This window comes from Melanerpes formicivorus, unplaced genomic scaffold (assembly GCF_026170545.1).
Source record: "Melanerpes formicivorus ecotype bairdi unplaced genomic scaffold, bMelFor1.0.p_v2 SCAF_5, whole genome shotgun sequence".
NCBI classification, from domain to species: domain Eukaryota; kingdom Metazoa; phylum Chordata; class Aves; order Piciformes; family Picidae; genus Melanerpes; species Melanerpes formicivorus.
The window spans coordinates 18519419-18543634 of NW_027142357.1; the positions used below are offsets into that span (position 1 = coordinate 18519419).

Sequence of the window (24216 nt, forward strand, 5' to 3'; positions counted from 1 at the left end):
AGGTGTTACTTCTCTGTGTATGCTTCATGAAAGCATCAGTTGTGTTGGAGGCTGTGACTGAACACCTTCTGGTTCTGACCCCAGCAAAGTTGCTACAAAAAAGCAAAATCTGTCTTCTAAGCTTGAAGTCCACCCTTTATTTTCCATGGTATCTTTCCATTAAATGTCCTTCTGAATTAGTTCAGTTTGTTAACAAACTCTACTCTCTTTATAATCCTTCATTTGGATTTATTACAAAAGCACACAGTGAAATATGATATGTAATAATATAGTTGGAAATAATTTTGATGTGGTTCATGTCTTCCTAGGTCTTCATCCTCCAGGCCCTCCTTTAGCAAGACCTATTCTTCCTCGAGAAAGAGGAGTTGTGGATAGAGTTATTGAATATTTGGTTGGTGATGGTCCTCAGAACAGGTAGTGTTGCTGCTTTACCTGAAATCTCTTAGTAGGAAAAATGCTATTTTCACAAAATTACCCTCTGCCTTAAGTGGTATAAGTCATGTGATAAAAAGAAACATCTGTGCTTAAGTGGGTGAATGAATGAACTTTTTGAAAGTTCAAAAGATAATCGATTATCTTGGCTCTGTCTTTATTACCATTATAAATGATTTCAGATTTCCTTCAAAATGGTGCAAACATACCAAAGCTTCCATGTTAACCAGTCACTTTTCATGTTGACTGTATTCTAATGAAATAGAAACTTAACTTGGATGTTATTTTCTGACAAAGACGATATTTAAAAATAGTTTGAACCATAAAGCTTAAATTATGGCTAAAAATACTTAATTGCTTTCAGACCAACTTAAAGCAAACAATCTGTTTATTACATAATAGTTTAAAGGATAAAAATTTCACTGTGGAAATAGCCTTTTAAGACTAAATAAGCTGTTGGTCAATATCAGAGATAAAGTACATCTCACTTCAGTTATTACTTTTAAGTTATTACTTAAAGGTATGTAATTATATTATTCATGTTTTCTAGGTATGCCCTTATATGTCAGCAATGTTTTTCTCACAATGGTATGGCTTTGAAGGAGGAATTTGAATACATAGGTAAGAGCTAATCTGTGGTAGACTGTTAGTTGTCTTAGGTTTCATAACTATCACGCATCACACTTAATTTTGTTGGCAGTTAAGTACAGTGAAATACCACTTCATATAAGACTGGTTTCATGGTAACTTACTACTTTTAAGATTCGCATCAAGATTTAGAGAAGTATTTCATTGCAACCTCAGGCCAAGGATTTTGTGTAGAAAACTGTTCAGTAGAAATGAGCCTTCTCCAACACATCCCTGGGTATTGCTACCGGCTACGAATGGATCTCAGAAGGGTTTTATACTGAGAAACTACTTGACATTAAAGTGTACCTTTTTTACCAGAACTCAAACAATTTTGCTTTGTCAAGAAGATCCTGGGGAGGTACCAGAAACAAGCCCTAGGGGACTATATGTGAATTTATGGCTGACAGTAACTTAAGACAGACACAGATGTTTATTGAACACAGATGTTTTGCCTCCTTTCTACCGCAACTGTAAGCCTGATACTTAAGTAATGAGGGAATCTTAAATACATCCTCTGTCATTCTATTTTGCTTAATTTTATGAGCAACTATGCAGCATTGTGAGAAAAAGTTGAACATTTGCTATGGAGCCAAAAACTGCCTAATCTGTCATCTTAGTTCAAAGGAGTTCCCAGTTCAACTTTGCAAGACATTGCCACTTCTATCCTTGTTTTAAGGGGAGAAATAAGTATTTAACTAACAAGTAGTCTAGGACAAAACTGCCTCTTCTTAATTAAGCATTACTGGAGCATTCTCCTCAAAAAGCAGAGACACACATGTTGCAGAACAGATAGCCTCTCCTTGCTCCAAAGATGAAAAAAGTGGCATCTTAAGGACAGAAAAAAGTAATTATCTGTCAACTTAATTCTTTTATAAGAAAGGATAGAACCCCACCATATAGCAACATCTGGTGGAACTGAATTTGGATTATTTTCTTCACTGTGGTCAAATCTTCCATGGTTGTGGGCAGCACTCAATAGTGCAGCAAAGCTGAAAGCAAACAGGTTTTTGAGAAGCAAATTTTTGCTAATTGTAAATCTGATGGAAGTACTCTCAGGTATTGATGATTACTTTTAATTCTGTTTTTAGTATTTTGGTCACTTTCAAAAAATTGTGGTTTTGGTATTTTGGACAAACAGAAGACAGTGTAGGAATAAAGGTGAAATTAGTTTGGCTTCTTACTGGATGTGCTTTTGTGTAGCATTTAGGTGTGCCTACTGCTTTTTCCTGAATCCTGCAAGAAAAACTAGACCTCAGGCTCCACGACTTCCAGACTTCATTTTTGAAAGAAAGCAATCCACAGAACTGCAATCTGAAACTGAGCCTCCAGAACCTAGAGAGAGAGAGCCCCAGGAGACTCAGCAGGCAGAAGGTATGTGGTAATCTCATGAAGTCTGCTCTTTTTGTAACATCTAATGAAATCTCCTTGTCATGCACCTCTCTGTTCAGATCAGGTTTTGTAAGAATAAGTAGTGAACTGGCCTAGATTGTTGTTGGTCCTTTCCAACTGTTCTGACTTCCATAGTGGGTACAGTCAGGTGTGTTTTCTCTGTTGTTCTTATTTCAAGCTTTGTTTATACTACTGTCTTCTATCTTGTATCCTAAGATTTCTTCATATTAGGCAGCATATTTTATGCAAACAATGGCATAATTCTTTTTTTTCATTGTAATGTTAGTGATGAACAGCACTGTAAATAGTTAAAAAGGGAACATGTCCAGAAGTGGTTAACTTTCACTGTTAAGCAGGTCATTGAGGTGTGTTGGAATTTCTGCCTTTGTTCCTTTTGCTGTTTTCCTCAGGGCAGGAAAATCCAGTAAAACTGCTGTGTTTAATTTCGGGAAGTTCAAAGACAAATTGTCAATTTAAATTTAACATAGTTCCTTTTGAGAGGTTTTATAGTGTGCAGATACAGTAGGCATCTGGTGTACAGCCAACAGGAAGATGCAGTATTTTTAAGGCTCCAGAAATTATAACTTCAACCCAGAGGATCTCCAGTTAGACATGTGATGAATAGTTGATGAAATTTTATGTTAGTGTAAACAGGGATTGTGGGGGCAAGCTTCATGTACAGCCCCAAGATTCAGACTAGAAATGCACCAGCTGTGGGATGCTGGCTGAGTGTAACAGAAGCAATGTTTCAGCTTGGTTATCTTTAACAGGGAGAACAAAGTGGCATAGCCATTTACTTTCTTGCATGAAAAGGTTACGTAAGACCAGTGAGGAAGTCCTACCTAACTGTAGGCATCTCTGAGTGTGGTCTGATACATTTGTGTTATAGGGAAAACTTGGTTGGTTTCTTTTCCTGTGCCATAGTGTGCTCCTACTTCACTAATAGTACTATTACCGGTGTGAAGGTAGGACAAATCAAATTCATGAAGCAAAGATGATCAAATACCATCTTTATTCTCAAATGATCTAATAATCGTTTTAGTGAGTGAAGGATAGGTTAGCAGCTTCTTGATTACTTTTGGATTGTTATTAAAAAGGATGTCATGTGTTAACCAGGGGTCTTCCAAGTTACTTATTTTCCTCTGTGTTAATGAAATGGGAAAGCCTTTCAGGATGATTATTCAGCTCTTGGAGATCTGTGCCTTAAAGGCTTCTGAGTATTATCTATAACTGCATGTTCTTAGAGATTTTGGGAGGGAGGTGTGCTAATGAAGCTGTCATCATCATTGAAGGAATGTTTAGCAAACTATGCCTTTAATGGATCTGAGATGCTGAAGTAGTTTATGGATAGAAAAAAATGTAAACCCTTAAGAATTAGTGTGAGATTTTTGTTAGGCACTTGATGCAGGAGCAAAAATTCTGGAAAATAATTTTTGGGTCTTTTGAAAGCAGAATTTTATCAAGTATTTCAAGATAAAATATAGGACAAAAAACCCACCGTGGGGATTGTACCCCAGTTCTGTTTTCCTGCTAGAAAGTGTGGGGTGAAATTTTTCATGACAGATATAAGAAATAACAGCTATACTGACTTTCTGTTTTATCTAGCTTAAATATCTGATCTTTCATGAGTATTTAATTTTCAATATGACAAACCATTCTGTTTTTATAATTAGTAAGCAGCCAGAAATAGAGTATGTGTTCATATTTTACATAAATGGAATCTGAGAAGTGTCTTACAAAAGGCCAGTGTTACCCTGTCAGTTTCTCACTCTTTGTTCACTGCTTGTCACTTGGACAAAGTAATCTCTTATGAATGGAAAAAAATAGAATTTTCAGTAAATTTTTTTTTGTTCCATCAGAACCTTAATTTGAAACATAACTGCTTACAGGCAGTTTGGCTTTGTTGATGAATTAACATATTCCTTGACTGCAAGTTTTAAGGAATGAAGGTATCACTGAGGTATAGATAATAGGAAGACTTTTGTTCCTTTTGTTGGCTGCCGTAACATGAATGGAAAATATCTTTGCTTACTGTTGTAAGTAAACGTTAACATCATGAAACACACTTCACCACAGTGTTGCTGACAGGGAAATCCAACTCTCACCTGTAACTCTAGTGGTATAGCTTGAAGAAACCGCAAGCTTTTGTGATACGGAAGTGCTATAAACATACTTCACCAGTCAGCTACTTTTGCTAATGAGTAGGGCGTGAAGCTGAGTCTTTCCAGTTGTGGTGCTCATGCAGTGCAAGCATGTTACATGCAACTCTTTTGGGTAAGAAATCTGAAGAATGACTATGGGGAGTGCTATTTGCCCTAGACCCTGGATGTTCTTTTGGTTTTTTTTCAACACTTTAGAAATAAGGAGTCATCAGCTGTCAGCGTAGATTGTGCAGATTACTGGCACAAATGTCATGCCTCTGTTTAGCAGAGTACCTGGTAAAGTACCAGAATGAAGCAATATACTTAATTTCTTTTCTCACTTGTTTCTGAAATGGCTTAATCTTGACTTCTTTTCATCAAAGACTGGTCTGTTGTCTTAGGTTTTTCTCCTAGAAGTATTAATGTTTGGATCATATTGAGAAAGTTAATAGGAACATCTTTTATCCTCTTGATTAATTTTGCCTTGCCTATATTTGATAATATTATGCTGTGTTCTTGGTTCAGGTTTAGCTTTTGGCACTATTTTGCAGGTGGAAATAAAATTTGACTACTTCAGTGTTCTGTGGTGAATATGTGGTGCTGATGTTCCAGAGTCTTCCTTAGATGCTGCCTCTGAACTTCAGATTTCACTGTGGTGGTCAGCATTTTATAAAGACAGCTTCCTGTGGTGTTTAGATGTTAATGGAATTTCTTGACTACCCTGATGAAATATTTTGATTTAACAATCCATCACTTTTAAGGACTCTTGGAATACAGGAACTGCTAGTGTGTTTGAAAGGGCATTAATTTAAAAGGCAGATGCAGAGACCTGGTTTGTTGTTCGACAGAAGGGTTCACAGTAATGCTGTTCTCTAAAAATAATGTTACTTTAAGTGAATGCTTATTTATGAGCTCTATCAAAAGTAGACCTTTGGGCAAGTGTTAGAGAGGGAGCAGAAACTGTAGTAGTAAAAGTGTTTAAGGACAAAGTATTAAGAAATAAACTTGAGTACTTGTTTTGGTCAGAGTGGTCTGAATTTAGTGTGTAGCGTCCTTTTTTTTCAGTGGTGTTTTGTATGTGTATTTGTTTTTGTTGTTGTTTGCTTGCTTTCTGTGTGGTTTTTTTTTTGTTTGTATGGGTTTTGTTTGGGTTTGTGTTTAAAAAATAAAAAAATATTTCTGAGCAAATATGTTCTGCTTTCAAAAGACAGCATGAGGCTGTGATATTTTTTGTGAGCCACTGTTTCGTTTTGGAGATGGGAGTTTCTGCTTGCTGTACTCTTGCCTTATGTCAGCAAATACGGCTAGAATTCAATTTCTCAAGCAGATATGGGTCAACTCACCTTGAGTTTAATGACTTGTTCACAAGATCTTTTGGTTTAAAAATGTGTCATGTTCCCAGTCTACCAAAGTTTAGTTTTGCTGAATGACATAGCCTGCCTTTTTGCTAGGACATAAAGGGTACAGGAAATCAAATGCTAAGCCATTATCAGACTTCTTTATAAAGGTTTCAAACTAACTTCTGTGGTATTAAAGCCCCAGACTGCTGTGAAACACATGTTCCTTAAAGATATTTCAGACACATGGCACTGTGGGAAAGTCTGTCCTAATGGGGAGCTACAGTAGTGAATAAAACTTGTCCTAAAAGTCTTGAAAATGTGCAAGTCTCATGTCCTTCAGTCATTAGTAGAGCTAAGGCTGTGTGTATGTGGTGTGTTTTGTTTACACTAAGCACAAGTAAAATAGCTATATTTTAGTGATGACTATTTTATAACATATTGTGAGTTTCTGCCTAATGGACAACATACACACTCTGCTTAATAATGATACAGTATTGTGATTTCACATTTTGTAGAGAATATTTCACTGTACAATAAGTGGAGGGTTAGCTGAAAACTTAGTGTGAGGTACATAATGCTTAGCAGTGTTATGATCATATGGAGGTTATTAATATTCAATAGGTGGAATGATTAATTAAAAATATTAACGGCTTTATTAATAAAAAAATCCAGTGGAAAAGACTAATAAAACCTATTTACTGGTTCAAAATATTTGGTTGTGGAACAGATACCCCACCAGCAGGAACATGTAGCAATTTAAACAACACAAGCAAAAATCCAGAAACAACAAACTAATTTAAACTGGAGGGAAAAAAAAGAGAACAACACTGGCAACATGCTGGAGATTGCCCACAACGGGAGGGGTGGGGTCTAGGGCAGCAGACCTTTAACAGATGCTTATAAAAATATGATTTTGTAGTTACTCACTGATTGTGATACCAATGTGGCATGTGTGGGGAGTTAAACAAAACCAAAATGGCATCAACCATGTGAAAGCTGAAGAAATCATAGAATCAATAAGGTTGGAGGAGACCTCAAAGATCAGCAAGTCCAACCTGTCACCCAAAAACCGCATGACTACTAAACCATGGGACCAAGTGCCACATCCAGTCCTTCAGGGATGGTGACTCCACCACCTCCCTGGGCAGCCCATTCCAATGGGTAACAACTCTCTGTGAAGAACTTTCTCCTCACCTTGAGCCTAAACTTTCCCTGGTGCAGCTTGAGACTGTTTCCTCTTGTTCTGATGCTGGCTGCCTGGGAGAAGAGACCAGCCCCCTCCTGGCTACAACCACCTTTCAGGTAGTTGGGAGACATTACTGCTCTCTACCTGAGCCTCATTTTCTCCAGGCTAAACAATCCCAGCTCCCTCAGCCTCTCCTCATAGGGCTTGTGCTCAAGGACTCTCACCAGCCTCGTTGCCCTTCTCTGGGCATGTTCAAATGTCTCAATGTCCTTCTTAAACTGAGTGGCCCAGAACTAGACACAATTTCACTCTCTGTTGGCTTCTCAGGCTTTTCTCTAAGGCACATACAGGATTTATGTCTGAAAGCTTTGTAGAAAAGAGGTTGCTGCTCAGGCTTGCAGGGCTTGTTGGCTTTGTAGCTTTACCTGTTTGGAGAGGTTCTTCTGCTGCAATCTTCACAGAAGTGCTCGTTGCTTCTTGCAATAAACCAAAACTGTCTCAGGGACTCTTGGCCCATCCTGGGGTTTGTCTCTCTCAGTCGGCAAGACGTGTCTGTCTGCTCCTGGGCTTTACAATGCTTGCAGCGAGGAGTCTTGCAGTCTTTCTGGTAAACTGAAGCACAGCTCGGATTCCAAATTGCAAGACAAGCAAAGCTGGTGGCTTCTCCCAGGACAATTGCAAGGCAAGGCACTCTCTCTTTGGGCTGGTATTTATAGATTTCTCGAGACAATGATGGCCAATGATAACAAAGATTAAGAGATAAAAACCTGACACTTTAACCTATAGAATGAGTTTTCTCCAAATGTAGCCAAAGGTGCACACACCTGGCCCACATGGACCCTAGTGCATGTTCAGACAAACCTCAGCAATTGGGGCATTTTCCTGAAAAACCAGACAGGCCTGAAACTCTGTGAACAAGTAATACTTAGGCAATGTTACCAATTAATTGAAAGGACACAAAGTTTTCTCAAATTCTATACTTTGACTTCAGCTGGAACAGCAGCAATAAAGAATGTAACTCAAGTCTCCAGGGTTTGTAGCAGGAAAAGGCCCAAACTTATTTGTGGAATTTGAGGCTGAAAAGAGAGAAGTGAGACTAAAGTGTCAGTTGGCAGATAGATTTAGCACAGGCTGGGGTAGAATGAAGTAAGGAACAGGAAGGGGGAGTTAGAATAGTCTGGTAAGAAACTGGAAACATTAATTTGGGATGAGATAGGAGGATTGACCCTCTGACAGATGACTTGGGAGACACCTTAGAACAAGAAGCCAGTGCTGAGTAGCCTGTGATTGAGAAGGCAGGGAAGCTGAATTGGGATGTGAGTTGTCTGGAAACTTAAGATGGAAAATCAAGCCAGAGGAGGAAATGGAGAAATGGCTACACTGAGCAGTCTATAGTGGAGCCTGGAACTGTCTAGATGTGGAGAAAGGCATTGACTGTGATGTTATGTGGAAAGAGCTATCTTGAGTTCTTGGTGATAAACAGCAGTTGTACCAGCTGTGAATCATGACCTAGAGCAGTGGTCCTAAAACTTTCAGCCCTGCCTGAATGCTATGAATATCAACTTGCAGCAATCTGATTATTTTGACACCCAACATGTTTAGATAAATATATTACAAGCATTTGATAAGGTTACAATTTTTGAGCTGTAACTTTGCATCGGTTTTGTACGGTTTGCCTTCACAGTATGCAGTCATCCTGTGTACTATTGTCTAATGCTAGTCAATAAATAACCTGCTGTTGATGGTATCATTCTATAGCACCTTTGTGTAGCGCATCACTCCTGTTCAGTTTTTCAGTGTTTATGCTTATTTCAAAATGTGACTGTCTTGTACTCTACTGAATTCCTGTTGTAAAGACAGAATTTACTTCTTCAGAGAGAGTACTTAGTATTTTGGACTGCTTGCCTATTACAAAAAACTCTCACCCTGGGCTGAGATATTCCTGGGTTTTTTTGCCCTGCACTTCATGTGGGAGGATTGAAAACATGCAGTAATTTTCAGGGACTGTTTTGAGATGTTGAGAACTAGGTTATTCTAATTTTTCCCCCCCCTTTTTTTCTGGTTATCTGGTTCCTGGTGTTTAGTTTCCACCAAATAGAATGTTTAGGTTTTGTGTACAGATAGAACTCTTAAAGAAAAACTTCCATTACTAAGAAACTGAATCACCACGATGTCTTTCTGATGCTGTCTTGCATTAATGAACATGCTTAGAAATGGGAAGCGGAACCCTTCCATAGGGTTTTACCAGTTTTACCTGTGACGCACTTGTTAGGAAAAAGTAGTTCTTGGCATTTGGGACTTCATGCAGTGACTCGTTAAAACATTTGTGACTGCAGTATGTTGTTTCATTTGCTTTTCAAGTATTTTAGCTACCTCTTAATTTCTGAAAATGGCTATTTAATTTTCTTTTCACAGAATCTGAAGAAGACACAGCCCAGATTGTTGAAGCAAATGAGACAGATAAAGCACCAAGTTCTGAGCAGCTAAATGATAAGCTAGCCGAAGATGTTGAAAAAGAAGCAGAAAACATTTCAAGATCAGAAGAGACTCTTTCAGAGTCTGTTTCGGCTGAACAAAGTGAAGAATCTTTAATGAAAGCAGAATAAAGTACTTCAAGTGCCTTCTGTAGCTAGTTTTTAGCTTTGTTCATGGCTGTTGTTACTATTCAGGTGAGCTCTTTTAATGGTACAACCTAAAAATCTTGCTTGAGCTTGAACTGCCTCAACTGCCACAGTATGTCAAAGCTATGTGTAAAAGTGTGGGTATTGTAAATTAAGCATGTGTTAGCACATAGAATGTGTAGTTGGTTGAAGTTGTAGCCATCATTCAGTTTGCATATTAAAAAAAAAAAAAAGCCTTGCTGAGGGTGATGTATAATTTGACATCTCTTTAGCTGTCACACATAATGAACAATTACTGGCAGCAGCTGACCTAGTAAGTTTGGTCTAGTGAACTTTAAGATACTTTTTAATGCTTCCCTGTTAAAATGAACTGAGTACATTTTTAAATACACAGAAGTTTACAAGCTGAAGTGTCATCTGAAATTTGACTTAAGCTTATGGAAGTGTCATTACAGTGGTGTTAATGTTATTCATTGTCTAACTTTTTGACAGAATTCAGTTAAATTGCACTCAGATAAATGGCATCTCCTTTGGTATTTGCATTGCAGATGAACCAGAGGCACATACATACTCTTTTGTGTTTACAGAAAATATAGAAAGTCTTTGCACTTGATTGTACTTGAATACAAAGCACTATTTATACCTGTACAATAATGACAAGATATAAGTGAATTTTGTGCCTTTGTGTGTTTTGTTAAAGGAAAATAAAGAGATCTAGCAGCATTACTTGCTTTGTGATTCCTAAAACTGAAGAGAATGTGTCTTGCTGTATGCAGCTTTTCTAGTTACATTGTGGAAGTTCAGAAGAAATACAACTCTTACAGAGCAGCATATCTGTATGTAGCTGAGGTGGCTTTGGTGTAGAAATAGATCCCTTAGCAATAGGGGAAGTGCATGTCCATTTGCCAGAAGACTTTCTTAACTGTGCCTAAAGTCTGTTGATACTTATTGTTAAAATTACGAGTATTTGCTGCTGGATTATTGAAAAAATATTTTCAATTGTACATTTTTTCAAGTTAAGGACGTGTGTTATGTCCTGTTAAATGTAACAGTTGGAAACCTGGACTAGAGTTTTTCTGGTGCCTGGCATTGAGGTACCTAATGGAATCAGATTTTTTTCAGTAGATGATGATCATGTGTAGCTTCATTTGATTTAGTGGTAGTTCTGATAAAAGTTTTATGCAATGTTCTCTATATCTTGAAAAACTTCAAACAGTGTGTGGGGTGTTCCTTATATGGCATGTGAATACATGAATTACATTTCAGAAGTTAATCTTAATTTAGCCTATATAATTTACTTTTAAAAAGGAGTATCTTAAGCTTCAGGCTTTCTGCAGTTTTGGGTACTTTTGCAGTACTTGGGTACTACCATGACAAGCAACCATGGAGTTGTTAATGCATATACCATATATTAAATTGAGAATAGATCTGTTGATATTGGAGATGTATATTAAAGAGTTTTGTGTTAGCCTGGAAGATGTCTGTTTTCAGATGTTGTGGTTTTTGTCAAGGAGATTGGTACTTCTTAGGTTGCTGGGAAACAGTCTTTTTGAAAGGAGACTCAGCATCTAGTGTGGGGTAGGGTGTTATTTCTCCCAACATTCTTAAATGTGACATTAGCAACTTTCTATAGGAATGATTGGTACTTTGATTAATGTCACTGAAGGATCAAATATAGACAGCCCAATGTGAAGACAAATATTTGTTAAAATGTGAAAACCTAGCATTATGAGTCTGAAGACTACCTGGGATTTTTGAAGAGGGGAAGTGTAAGTTAGTTTTCCTGAACATACTGAAAAAAGAGTGTCCAAGCAGTCTTTCCCATTAATTGCTTCAGAAGGCTTGAAGATGATGTTGAGGAGTAGATACCTACTTTTAACTTTCTAATTTTTCTTGGTTTTAAAGCTGCTGTAATGAATGAGGATAGAGGGCTAATTAATTTGCAAGTGAGCTCAGTCTCAAGGAGAGATACATATGACAATAATAGTATCTAGGCTTTCCTCAATTTACAGTAAGCGTTCGTATGCTACTCCTGCCAAGTATGTATGTCCCAGTCCTGGTACGGATGTGAGATTCTATTTATGCTGCAATTGCTTTTTGGCTCTGTCTGCTGCTGGTGTGGCAATAGTAAAAGACACCTGTTCAACAGGAATTGAATCAAAATCCAAACATATCTGTCAGTGAATAGCAGTAGCTACACTTACTCATGTCTTTGTAACCCCTTAAAACTTGAAAGTAGGAGTTTTAGAGCAAAAAGGTACAGCAGCTGTCAGTGATACTTAATCCAGTTGCAGACTGGCTCTCAAAAGATGAGGAGATAGAATGAAGGAAGGGGGAAAATGCAACAGATGCTGTAGTTTTTGTTGTTTTATGACTTCCAAATACATACCTGAATATGTTTCCCCCCCTAAATGTACTGAAGTCTGGTCCTGTCAAAATATTGCTTCTGAGAACTGTTATACAAACCCCCTTATCACCTGTCAGATCAAGTTTTTAAGAGATAAAGAGAAGAACTTGAAAAGATTTTTTTGTTTTGTTCTAAATGTAGCATGGTTTGTGTATTACTATGTGGCAGTACATACCCCAGGCTAATACCAGGTTTGTATGCCATAAATAATAAGGATGTAATTGACAGCAAATATTGGAGAAGCTTGTTTGGTGTTTAGAATTAATTCTAAAATTATAGTTAATGGTAGTGGATAAGTAAGAGGGTTAAGTTCATTGTTCAACAGTTGTCTGCAGTTAGACTCAAACCTTAACATAAAGTCTGAATGTATTATGTAGAAGAAAAATGGATGTAAAGACAGTTCTTAAAAATAAGCTGTTTCTGGAGTGAGGTTTGTTAGGTCTTCTACAATGAAGAAGACTATCTGTGGGATAAGCAATGGCCTTTCTGTGAATATTTCACTAGAACAGTAACTTTGGATACAATGACTTTTCATTTGTGAGGACAAATAATTTGACCAGTTTGAGTGGTCTCAAGCAACATTTTTGGGCTCTTATTTCCTTCCATGTCTTGTGGTTTGATAATTTATTATTTTTTAAAAATTTTTTTTCCTGGTATCTCCAAGATGTTTTTTCCTACCCAGCCATGTGGTTAAAAGTGCTTAGATCTTAGTGTCTCATGTTTCAGTTTCTATAACTGAAAACGCAAACCTGTCCAGATTTATGGTATAGTGAGCATATGTTTGCAGTCAGAGGAAACTGTATAGAAGTCATATTCCTAACAAATAGCTTAAGAAAAGTCTGCAAATACACTGAGTACATAAACACAAGGGAGAAAGTAATATTTTTTTTTTTTGTGAATGGAAGTTTGAAAAATTCAAGTGGTTGGTACAAATAACTTTGCAGGAGGAATTAGGTTTAAAATTAAATTTAAGAATAAAAGGACAATAGCAGATTGCCCAGCGAGCAGTGGATGCTTTGTAATGGTGTGCCTTTTCTGTTAAAGAATGTATTGAAAACTAGGATCTGTGTGATTAGTTCATGGAAGAGATTTTTGGCTGTTACCCAAATATTTTCATTCACTGAAGGGAAAGCATTCGAGAAACTTAGTTACTGATCTGTAGCAGTGTTCCTGTCTTCCAGTGTGTGGTCTTTAGGTGGAATTCACAAGTCCTAAGTTATTGAAGGTGATGAATTACAACCTTCTCTTCTGATGCTAGTGTTCCTAGGGGACTGATTGGCATAGGGTTGTTGGCCTCCAGGTCTTGGCATATAGTAACACATCACAGCTTCTGTCAGAGGACAAACTGTAAATTTCCTTCAGAAGCGTGCCATACCTGAGATTTGTATCTGCTAGTCTGAAATTAATTGATTCCTGCCCTGAATTCTGCTTCTTTGGAGGAAAAAAATGGTATCCTGAGTAGGTGGGAATTTCTCAGCACTTGGTCTTTACTGGAGGTTTGCTTACACAACAAATGCACTTAAGTTTTAATAGCTTTTAACAACAGAAACTGTTCCCCTGCAGCACTTAAAAAAAAAATAAATTGAGTTGTCCTTAAAGATCATGAATCTCAAGGAATTTGACTTATCTTCACATTGCTTTTGATTTGTGAAGCTCTCTGAGGTCCTGTCAGGTCACATTCAATCTTTCCTCTGCAAGAGTAGGATCTGGAGAGGTGTATGATGGGCAGGATAGAGAGAAGGGCTTTAAAATGAAACATATTGATTATACAATAATTTGCTCCCGGGCCATGGGGTTTTGAGATTCAAGCAAATACTTCTAAGATTCTTGATAGATTATCTAACTTGGCAACAGTGCAAAATCTAAAGCACTGAATCATAATATAACCCTTTCAAGGTTGCATAAAATCAATTTGATCACGATTTAATTTTTGCATAGGAGGAAGGCTTCTGACCAGTTCTTGTAATGCTAGTGATTTCTGACGCTAGTTAGTGGGGGAACAAACTACTTCAGAGCTGGTTCTGTACCCAGCATTGCACTGCTAGAACTTTCAGTAAAAAAATTAGCAATGCTTTTCAGGAGGGCTTTGTGAGCTGTTGCCACAGTAAAATGATGTATTCTTCTTCTATTGTGTGACAAGAATAATTGTCACAAGGGAGATTGCAGCTGCCAGAGAGAAATACATGCAGCAAAATCCTGAAGTAATCAGATATAGGAGGAAACAAGGGGTGCAGATGCTGGAGATCTGGCAATTTTGGATGTTCGATTTGTAAATTCAAATTCAAGTCTAAATTTGTAACTTATATTGAAATAATTCTTTCTCTCTTTCTCTCTCCTTTTTGCTGCCTAAATGAAAATAGAGATGCTGGATTTGTAGAAAACTCAAGAAACAAAGGCCTTCCAGCTTTCCTGAAATGGTCTGCCCTATAATTCCTTGCATCGCTTCAAAGAGCTCTACTAAGCTGATGAAACTTAATTTTTACCTTGTCAGTAGACAGAAAAACACTTTACAAAAACACAGAGAAAATGCATTTTAAGAAAACTATTTAAGTGATGTTTCAGAAGACATGTGAAAGCCGGTATTTCTTAAGTTAACATTTGTATGTGTATCTTGTATGTTTTGTATACTGAACTTTTGTTTAAACAGGAGATCCTGTCCATTTATAATTTCTCATTGTTTTAATAGCCTTGTTGCCACATTAGTGAAGTATGTGTGTGTTTTAGGTACTTTTGAATAGTATCTTTAATCACAAGTATTATTTTAATCCTAGCTATGGCCTTCACTGGAAGTTTTATCACCTGCAGCTGAAACTCAGTTAAAATCAATGGAAAATATGTTAATTAGTGTAAATTCTTAGGGTCTAACAGACTTCATGATATGGCTGTCAGCTTTTCTGTTTGTCACTGAGATGGTAATTGAACTTGTATTTCATTTATCTTGAAATCTGGTATTTTACAAAACTAAGTAAATTCTAGAGTGTGAAATTAGATTATATAGGTTGATGTTGAACTATATATGCTGTCTTTTCAGTGTTTGTGGTTGCTTGAGGAAAACTTATTCTGAGAAAGCTATTGAATATTCTGATGCAGATGATGGCTAGGATGATTCAGATTGCTCTTTGGATAGCAGTGATTTGTGGTTTTAGATGACAGTTCTGTGCTATCTGTACTCAACTTGGATTTCATAGCTGATTTAAAAAAAAAGAGGGAGGGGGGAGGGCTTTTTTGAGTTTTCCAGAGAGCCTGGTATGCTACCAAAACAAGGATGACGGTGCCCCAGATTCCTCAGTGCACCCCTAAGCTGGACTGGCATAAGTAGGAAAAGAAAGTTGTTCAAGGTTGAGTAGGTTCTGATAAGACCCATTTATCTGTGCTACAACCAATTGTGAGGACAGCTGGCTCATGGCATGGACCAGCTAGCCACCTTCAAAGGTCAGGCTGGCATATGACTGCAAAATTTTGTGTGCTCACTGAAGTAGATGCATGGAAAACCTGCCTAGAGTCGGGGGTGGGGGGGGGAAGGCAGCTTCAGAGAGAACTGTGAAGTTCTGAAGATGCTGACTTTGACCTGTGATTCCACAGACACTGCAGGGTGGGTGTTACAGGTTTATTGTGTCTAAATGGTGATTTATGTCCTTATTCCTACATTATTGTCCACAAGGTACTGCCTTGTGTCACAGACCTGTATTACCTATTTTTTTTCAGACTGTTTCATTTTCATTAGTACAGCTGCTTTAGCTTGTGATCAGTGTACTGCTCCTCATTGACAATCTAGGGGAGTATTAGACGCATAGAAGTGACACCTAACCCTGTCAATCTAGCTTGATTGACCCCTCAGCTTCCAAAACATGGGTTCATTTTTTTTAAAACCCAGGTTAGCCCAACATCCATTTTCACACACATTCTGGGCAGTTTAAAGGTTGGTCACAATCGAATATTGCTCTTTCAAATTTGATAATGTATGAGTACAGAACTGTGACCTTTGATACGTAGTAATACATCAACATGACATGAGCCGTAAGTGCAGCAATTACCTTTACTACACTTGAGATTGTTTTAGCTCTCATCTTGTAAGCAATTATTTCAGGGGAAAAAAAAAGGATGCCTCTAAGTTAAATATATTTTGCAAATAGTATAAATGCAGAAATTAATCTTTGGGGACTCTTTGATTTACAGGTGGATGTTTCCAAATTACTCTTGGCTTTTAAATTAACATTGCTTCAGTGGTGGAAAGTAATCTTGTGCCACTGACTTCTTTTAAAATACTTATTATATCTAGGAGAGTTTCTTTAAACCTTTTCCTTGTTTTCTGATGTAATCTACATTTCATATTCTGATTTTTGACTAAAGCCTGATCCTGCAAGTAGTTGACATGCCTCTGTGTTGCTCCCATGGTAATACTTGTAAGAGTTGATTGTGTGATAATAATGAAAGCATACATGCTTCTCAGTGCTGTTTGGAATATATGAGAGTATCTCAGACATGCACCATGTACTGATTTTGAAGGTGGTTTTGGCTGATCTAGCAGTGTTTCATGTTTTTCTTTTTTTTTTTCTTGAGCACATCATTGTGCACTTGGTTTAGTTTCCAAATCTTCTTCCTCACCAGTTGTTAGAAATTGTGTAATAATAGTGCTCAACCGCTATCTGGCAGGTGCTATAAAAACACAAATCAATATTCTGCCTAAGATCAAAACCTTGAAAGGACTGATAGTAGTTGGACTTTCTCTTCCATGGACTTAAAAATCAGAATAAAATTAGTGTGTCATTCTGAGCAAGCAATTGAGTAACCATTGAATGGTGACTTTTCATCGATGCTGTCTGTCACAACCAAAACTCGAAGGAATAACTTGAAATAGAACTACTTGTTCTACTGAAATATTTGCTTTTTCATCAGCTGGGTACTGAGCACTGGTGGCATGCTGGAATTAGGCACTGAACTTTAATTCAGGAGCTGGTATAGTGCTTATTTTGTTCTGTAGTAGTGGGAAATCAACACCTTTTGGAAAGGTTTTCTTTAAGCTGTCAAAAGTCCAAACTGCTACTTCCCAATAACATGGGTTGCCCCGGGACCCTGGTGCACAAAACAGGTGACCCAAGTTGCCGATGTGGGATGGGAGCTGAATGGAGCCTATCTTTCCCAAATTTGCTGTGAGCAGAGGGCTGTGCTTTCTCTAGAGCAGATTTATCTTCCAGTCTGTGGAGATTGCTTGTTAGCTGGCCATATACACTAGTTGCATTTTGATAATAAATTGAAAAACTTTTGTAATGGAAGTTTCATCAAAATGTAACAGTCTTTCTAACAGATTTTCGCACCATTTTTTTAGCAACAGCTAGAAAATTCTTGACTATATTTGTAGTGTCAGTTTTAACTCTGGGATGAGAAGCAAACCCAATACATTAGATTAGCAGTTTGCTATTATTTAAACTTCTGCTCATAAAAACTTACGCAAAGCCACAGGGAAGATGCTGCCGGGGGAAATAATGCAGACACGTTTCTGTGCTGTTCCTTGTTACTTTCAGCCTGAGTCATGTAAGGATGCTTGGGCTTTTAACTCCTCCTTGTGTTCCTAGGACGTTCCTTTGGGTGAATGGATGCCCTCCTGCCTGTAGGTGACTCCATGAGTGGAAAAGTTCATTTGTTACTTGATTACATAGAATAAACTAGGTTGGAAGAGACCTTCAAGATCATCGTGTCCAGCCCGTCAACCAGTCCAACCCACCTAAGCAACTAACCCATGGCACCAAGCACCCCATCAAGTCTCCTCCTGAAAACCTCCAATGACGGCGACTCCACCACCTCCTCAGGCAGCCCATTCCAATGGGCAATCACTCTCTCTGTATAGAACTTCTTCCTAACATCCAACCTGAACCTCCCCTGGCACAGCCTGAGACTGTGCCCTCTTGTTCTGGTACTGGCTGCTTGGGAGAAGAGACCAACATCTGCCTGTCTACAGCCTCCCTTCAGGTAGTTGTAGAGTAATAAGGTCACCCCTGAGTCTCCTCTTCTCCAGGCTAAGCAATCCCAGCTCCCTCAGTCTTTCCTCATAGGGCTTGTGTTCCAAACCCCTCACCAACTTTGTTGCTCTTTTCTGGACTCGTTCCAGCAAGTCAACATCCTTCCTAAACTGAGGGGCCCAGAACTGGACATTACAAGTAACAGCAACAAAATAATGGCAACTGCAGTGTCATTACATGTCAGTATTTGTTGGTGGTTGTTCATTTATGATGCACTTATTACTTCTGATAACAACTTAAGTATCTTTAGTACTCTGTATTGGCACGAAGCATGTGTGATTTTATTGACACACTGACATTCCCCAGTGGTAGAATCCTTTTTACAATACCTGGCAAATACTTCCTTTCCCTCATATTTTAGTGAGAGTGAAGGGAATATGTATTTTTTTCCCCACCATTGCTACTACAGCAATACGACTCGAAATACTTATTTTTAAAAAGTGCTAGGATTTTTATTTCAGCTCCTTCACTACATCTCTGTGTTGCTGGGGCTTTTTTTAAAAGAGATGGTGAATGACAGCTCGGTTGCAGAACGTATTTTATTTTTACGGCGTATCTTAAAACGTAATGGTTTGCAATGGTGAAATCCTCCTGGAAGGAGATTGTTGAATTATTGAACAAATGGTGGGCAGCTGAAATTTAGGAACACCTAATGGAAAGTACTCAACTAATGCTGTGTGCAAATTATTGTGAATACTCCTGATATAATGAGGTGTTATGTTTGTCTAGTCATGAAGTCTGATCTATTTGATTTTTTTTAAAAGCTCAGATTGCCTTATGAGTAAGTGTAATGGTTCTGAGAGCTGGAATATTGTTAGCCATTGTGAGCGGTACTGAGGAAGCCTCAGGATGTATGAAGTGATAGATGCAATTTTGTTTGAATTTTTTTTTTTCCCAACGCCAATTTAATTTTGATTTATTTTGCTCATTAACCCAAGGATTCAGAAAATTGAATGCCACCCGAGTGAGGTATTATTAACGCTAGTGAAATATTCTCAGAATTGCTCCGTGCTTACAAATTGGGCTTTTTGAAAGCATTTTAAAGGCATAATGATACTGTAGTGAAAATATACAGCATCATTTAAAAATTGCAAAATGCTTATTTGATTTCTGAAATAAGACTTGGTCACCTGACTTAAATATATACTGATCTATTATTTATGCTTTGAAAGTAGAGCTGATAAAAAGCATAAGTGTTCTTGATATTATATTTTGTCATATCTAGCCAAAAAGATTGAAATCCAGAGAAACAATTTTCTGAAGAAATGAAATAGTATGCCCTTCTGAACCCCTGGGGAAAATAGCCTCTCTGTTTGCTCAGAATATGAAGCAGTAAAACGGTATAAGTAAAACAGACAGCCCATGTCACATTCCTATTTGTACAGTCTGGAATGATGTTTTAAAAACATTTTCTAGTTATTTTTGATAAATAAATGGTGCAAATAACATCTGCAAACCAACCCTGCTGATGTAAGATTTTTCGGATAAGATTTGTTTGTCAGTGAAAGTTCAGAAAACTGCTTTGCAAAACTAAAGTTGTATAACTCCTAAAAACATGCATAACAAATGGTACAAGAATGTATGTGCTTTCCTACTGCCTTCCCTCAAAGAAACTAATGGCGATTCTCCATTATCTTTGCTTCTGGGATCAGAAGGTAGCTTGATAAACTTAACAAATATCAAAAAGCTCAGCTGCCAAACACAGGCTTGCGTTGTGAGGTGATAAACAGCCAAATGTTCACATTGGTGTGGGGCATCCAGCTACCTTTTTTGCAACAGTGTGTCCTGGTTAAAGTCTTGAGATTTCCCTGAGTCTAGTGCCCCACTGAAAACTAAGCTTAAGGGTTGCAAGAGCCTTCCACAGGGGATATAAAGTATGTGTCTTGCATGGCTGTTGCTTTTCTGCAGGTTCTACCAAAGGCTGACACACTGAGGATAAAGGGAGCTTCCTCTGAGTCTTGTGGTTTCCAGAGGCGCACACACTCTGCAGTGTAAGGATGCTAACGCCATTATTTTCCTCCACCAGCGTAAAAGCTTAAGTGCAAAAAAAATTCCTTGAGCATCAGGGTGGAAAAATCAAATGTCATGCTTCTACAAATGCCCTGTTGCCCAAGACTGGCCAAAGAAGCATGTATCTACGTCTCCCAAAACCTTATTTGTCAAGGAAGTGGGCTTTCTGCTGCGTTTGAGGAGTGTAAGTCTTCAAGGCTTTCATTACGCTTTGGACTTATGCTCTCTACAGAGTTGGTTAAAAACAACTTTAATGATGTGTTTGTAAGGTTTCATAGTCAATGGACTCCATCTCAGCCTAAAATCTATGATACATCCATCAAGTACAGGATTACATGTATTTGGTAAATACACATGTTAAATAGCAACCAAAAAAGTATTTGTTTTAATTGTTCAGCCTTTGCAAAAAGAATGATTTAATAAACTTTTTATGAGCTTGTATTACACTGAAATATTAACTGATATTTTGTTTTAATAACAAAACAAAAGGGGGGTTATCAGTCCAATAACATTTGAGTGGATCTCTGTTCTTTGAATGAAAAAAGTCTTCAGTAGGTAGTTTTTATCAGGGTCAGGGCTGGAATTTAGAAAAGTTAGTTTTTGTCTTAGGCTTGTATGTGTTCACTGCCATATGTAATGATGGTGGTGGTAACTGAGCACATGGCACTCTATGAATAATCAAAATAGATACTTATGTATAGAAATGTAAAAAGAAAAGAACATAGTATAGTATCAGTCAGGGTTGGAAGGGACCACAAGGATCATCTAGTTCCAACCCCCCTGCCATGGGCAGGGACACCCCACACTAGATCAGGCTGGCTAGAGCCTCATCCAGCCTGGGCTTAAACACCTCCAGGGACGGGACCATAACCACCTCCCTGGACAACCCATTTCAGGGCTTGACCACTCTCATGGTGAAGAACTTCCTCCTCGTGTCCAGCCTGAATCTCCCCACCTCCAGCTTCATTCCATTCCCCCTAGTCCTATCACTATCTGATATCCTGAGAAGTCCCTCCCCAGCCTTCTTTTAGGGGGAGGGACTTCCCCCAACATGGTAATATTAACTCCTAAAACATTTAACTGTTACTGATCTATCCAAGATTCATTTCATGTTTCTCTTTAGAAAAAGGCTCGATTGCTTCAGTACAGCATGATTTATGATTTGTCTACCAGTGATATTTTTTTTTCCCACTTTGATTTAAGGACAAGGACTTTATGTATAGCCATGAGGGGACATAACCATTTTATTGAACCATTTTGTTGACCTGCATAATTTATTTCCTCAGAAATTTTGTTCTAATGTGGTATTTCTCTAAGTATGAATTTAATTTCTTGCTTATCATATTTGATAAAATAGTTAATGGTTTATATAATGCTTCTTTGAAAGTTCCTGGGTTGTGGGCAGTGGGTGTCATTTTCCATGTAAGGTAGGAAACCAGGAGACCTTAGAGGGGAAAAAGCACTTTTCAGTAGTTTGCTTACTGGTTTTTGTGCTGAAAGTGTAGTATGACTGTGTAAGTAAGTTATTTTTTGAATTACTACTGGAGTTCCAGGGAGTGTCTCTAGAGAACTTAATTGGATGAATCTGTTTTCACTGACTGAAATAATACTGGAGGAGAATAGGAAAACCAAACCAAGGCACTCAAAAAAAACAACCCCAAACCAGTCTTCTTCCTGCTTCCCTCCAGGCAGGGAGAACATGGGTAACAGAGAGGTCTGGGGTTCCCCTGGGAGTGCTTCATGCTGGGGCAGGCTATCTGAAGTGACTATTGCAGAACATGTCAGTTTTTTATCACAGGCAGGAGCTTGGCCATACTTGACAGTCAAGTTCCTGCTATGATTAGTAAAGAGTTAATAAGACACCTGTAAGATAGATTATACTAGAAAGGTGATATGTACTCATAGAAGGAATAGAAGTATTAACTCTATAGCCAAACTCACTACTGTAAGACTTACTAAAATGTCTGTAAACAATATTTATAAACTCTTATGTCCAATCTGACCTGTACTTAATCCCACATCTCTATGGTGGCTCAAGTGTCAGGCAGAGGAAGGACAAAGGGTTAAAGAGCTGAGTGGCTTTGGAGAATCTGCAAAGGGTTTTTGTGGATCCCATTTACTATTAATCTGTCAATTAAATCTCCAGAAGATTTCTTCTTGCCCACTCTTTTCTCACTGGGGGAGCAGAGTGGGAAAGAGAAAGCCTTGAGGTGGGCAAACCACTGTTCAGCAGCAGCCAAAATATTGCTGTGTTACCAGTGCTGTTTTAGCCACAACTGTACAACACAGCACCAGAGGAGCTGCTGTGTGAAAAGTTCACCCCATCCCTTCTAGAACCCCATACAGGCAGTTTTGAATTCAGTTAATCTCAAGAAGTTAAATATAGAGACAGCATCTGGCTGAAGTTCAAGTCAGCTTACAGACTTCTTTTAGGAGAAAAAAAATACTTGTGTAGTAGTTACTGCAGAGTTATCACAGACACAATCACAGGGAGCTCTGGGAAATGCAGGTAGGAGTGGAAGAAGCACTTATGTCAACAGTGACATGGTATTTGTGGTATGAGAAAGTGTATGAATGGGATGAAGGGACAATACAAGGTTTGGTCTTGCTTTTCAGTGTACCTGACTACTGTTGTTTTTTGTTGGAGCATTTAAACAAATGCACAAGAAAATCTCTGAAGACTGTTAACAGCAAAACTGATTCTGTGCGAGACTAGCATCTTTGCACCATAGAGACCTCCAATCCCAGTCTGTGGAAGGTGAAGGACATGGTGAAGCACATGAGAGGAGGTTGTGGACTACCAACAGCAGGTACTGCTGGCAATGTTGTCTCAAGCATGAAGCTAAGAATCCCCAAGAGGAAGGTGTGCCAGTTCTGACTTCTGATGCTTTGGCCAGTGCCCATTTCCAGGCTATTATGCCTCTGCTATTTGCAGTACTTTGCAGGAGTACTTATAAATAGTGCCTTCAAATGGCAGGAGCTGTCTTTAGCTCTTAAGAGTGGACAGCTGGGAGCTGTTAAGGACACTAACAGACTTTCCTGTCACACTGCACTTGTGTGAAGTAGAGCTAGCCCATCCCATCCTCTGCTTTTCAGGAGCATGTGGCTGAGTCCGGTGCTGAGTGAGTGCCTGTTTGGTTAACTCCAAAGGCTTGTTCCCTTCCCTTATGTTTCCCTTGGTTTGGGCTTGGTCTTGGCCTTAAAACAGCAAGAGTGCCTAAACAAATTGACATGTCCCTTTTGCTCTCCTCAGCCTTGAGTAACAGATACATGGGGAGGGAAATCAACTGCAATGCAGTATTATGAAATGAGAAGCCTTAAATAAGTGGTTAAAAAAACCCCAAACAGAAAGCAAACAAAACCGAAAACCTGCACAAATGTAAACCAAAATGGATGGGGTGCTTGACACTCCAGAAGGGAGAGCCATCCTCCAGGACGACCTGGACAGCCTGAATGAGTGGGCTAGCAAGAACCTAGTGAAGTTCATCAGGGACATATGTATGGATACCTACAGGAATACCTAACCCAGGAGTGCAGCTCAGACTGGGATCCACCTGGCTGGAGAGCAGCCATGTGTCGAGGGACCGCGGTGAGTAACAAGCTTGTCATGAATGAATGGTGTGCAAATAAAGCTAACAAGATGCTGGGTTACATCAACAAACGTGTTACCAGGAGAGAGAGAAATCATTGTCCCAGTCTACTCAGTACTTGTCAGGCCACACCTGGAGTACTGCATGCAGTTTTGGTCCCTGCTGTACAAAAAAAGATGCAGACAGGCTCGAAAGCATCCAGAGAAGGGCCTTGAGAATAATCAGAGAACTGGAAGACCTGACATATGAGGAAAGACTGAGAGAACTGGGTTTGTTCAGCCTTGAGAAAGGAAGGCATAAGTGAGACCTTATTACTGCATACCAGTACACAAAGTGTGGCTATCAGAATGATGGAGACTCCCTTTTTGCAACAAGGCACATGGAAAAGATGTAATAGGTACAAGTTACTCTTGGGAGGGGGATTCCAATTGGACTCCAGAAGAAAAAAAATCC

General features: G+C 38.5%; 1 protein-coding gene across 7 annotated transcripts in view; it reads left to right on the forward strand.

Moving 5' to 3' along the window:
- The window catches only part of LNPK (lunapark, ER junction formation factor), a 48172-nt gene extending 30461 nt beyond the window's left edge, over positions 1-17711 (forward strand). For 6 of the 7 annotated variants that reach the window (XM_068138527.1, XM_068138533.1, XM_068138532.1 and 3 more), the window contains 4 exons: positions 309-414; positions 983-1053; positions 2263-2433; positions 9534-11225. In XM_068138527.1, coding sequence (XP_067994628.1) covers positions 309-414; positions 983-1053; positions 2263-2433; positions 9534-9724 — 539 coding nt within the window. In that variant the 3' untranslated portion in view covers positions 9725-11225. Of the gene's footprint in view, positions 1-308; positions 415-982; positions 1054-2262; positions 2434-9533; positions 11226-14506 lie in introns of those variants that run through there. The other variant, XR_010987363.1, reaches the window with a different exon arrangement.
- Positions 17712-24216: the final 6505 nt, after the last annotated feature.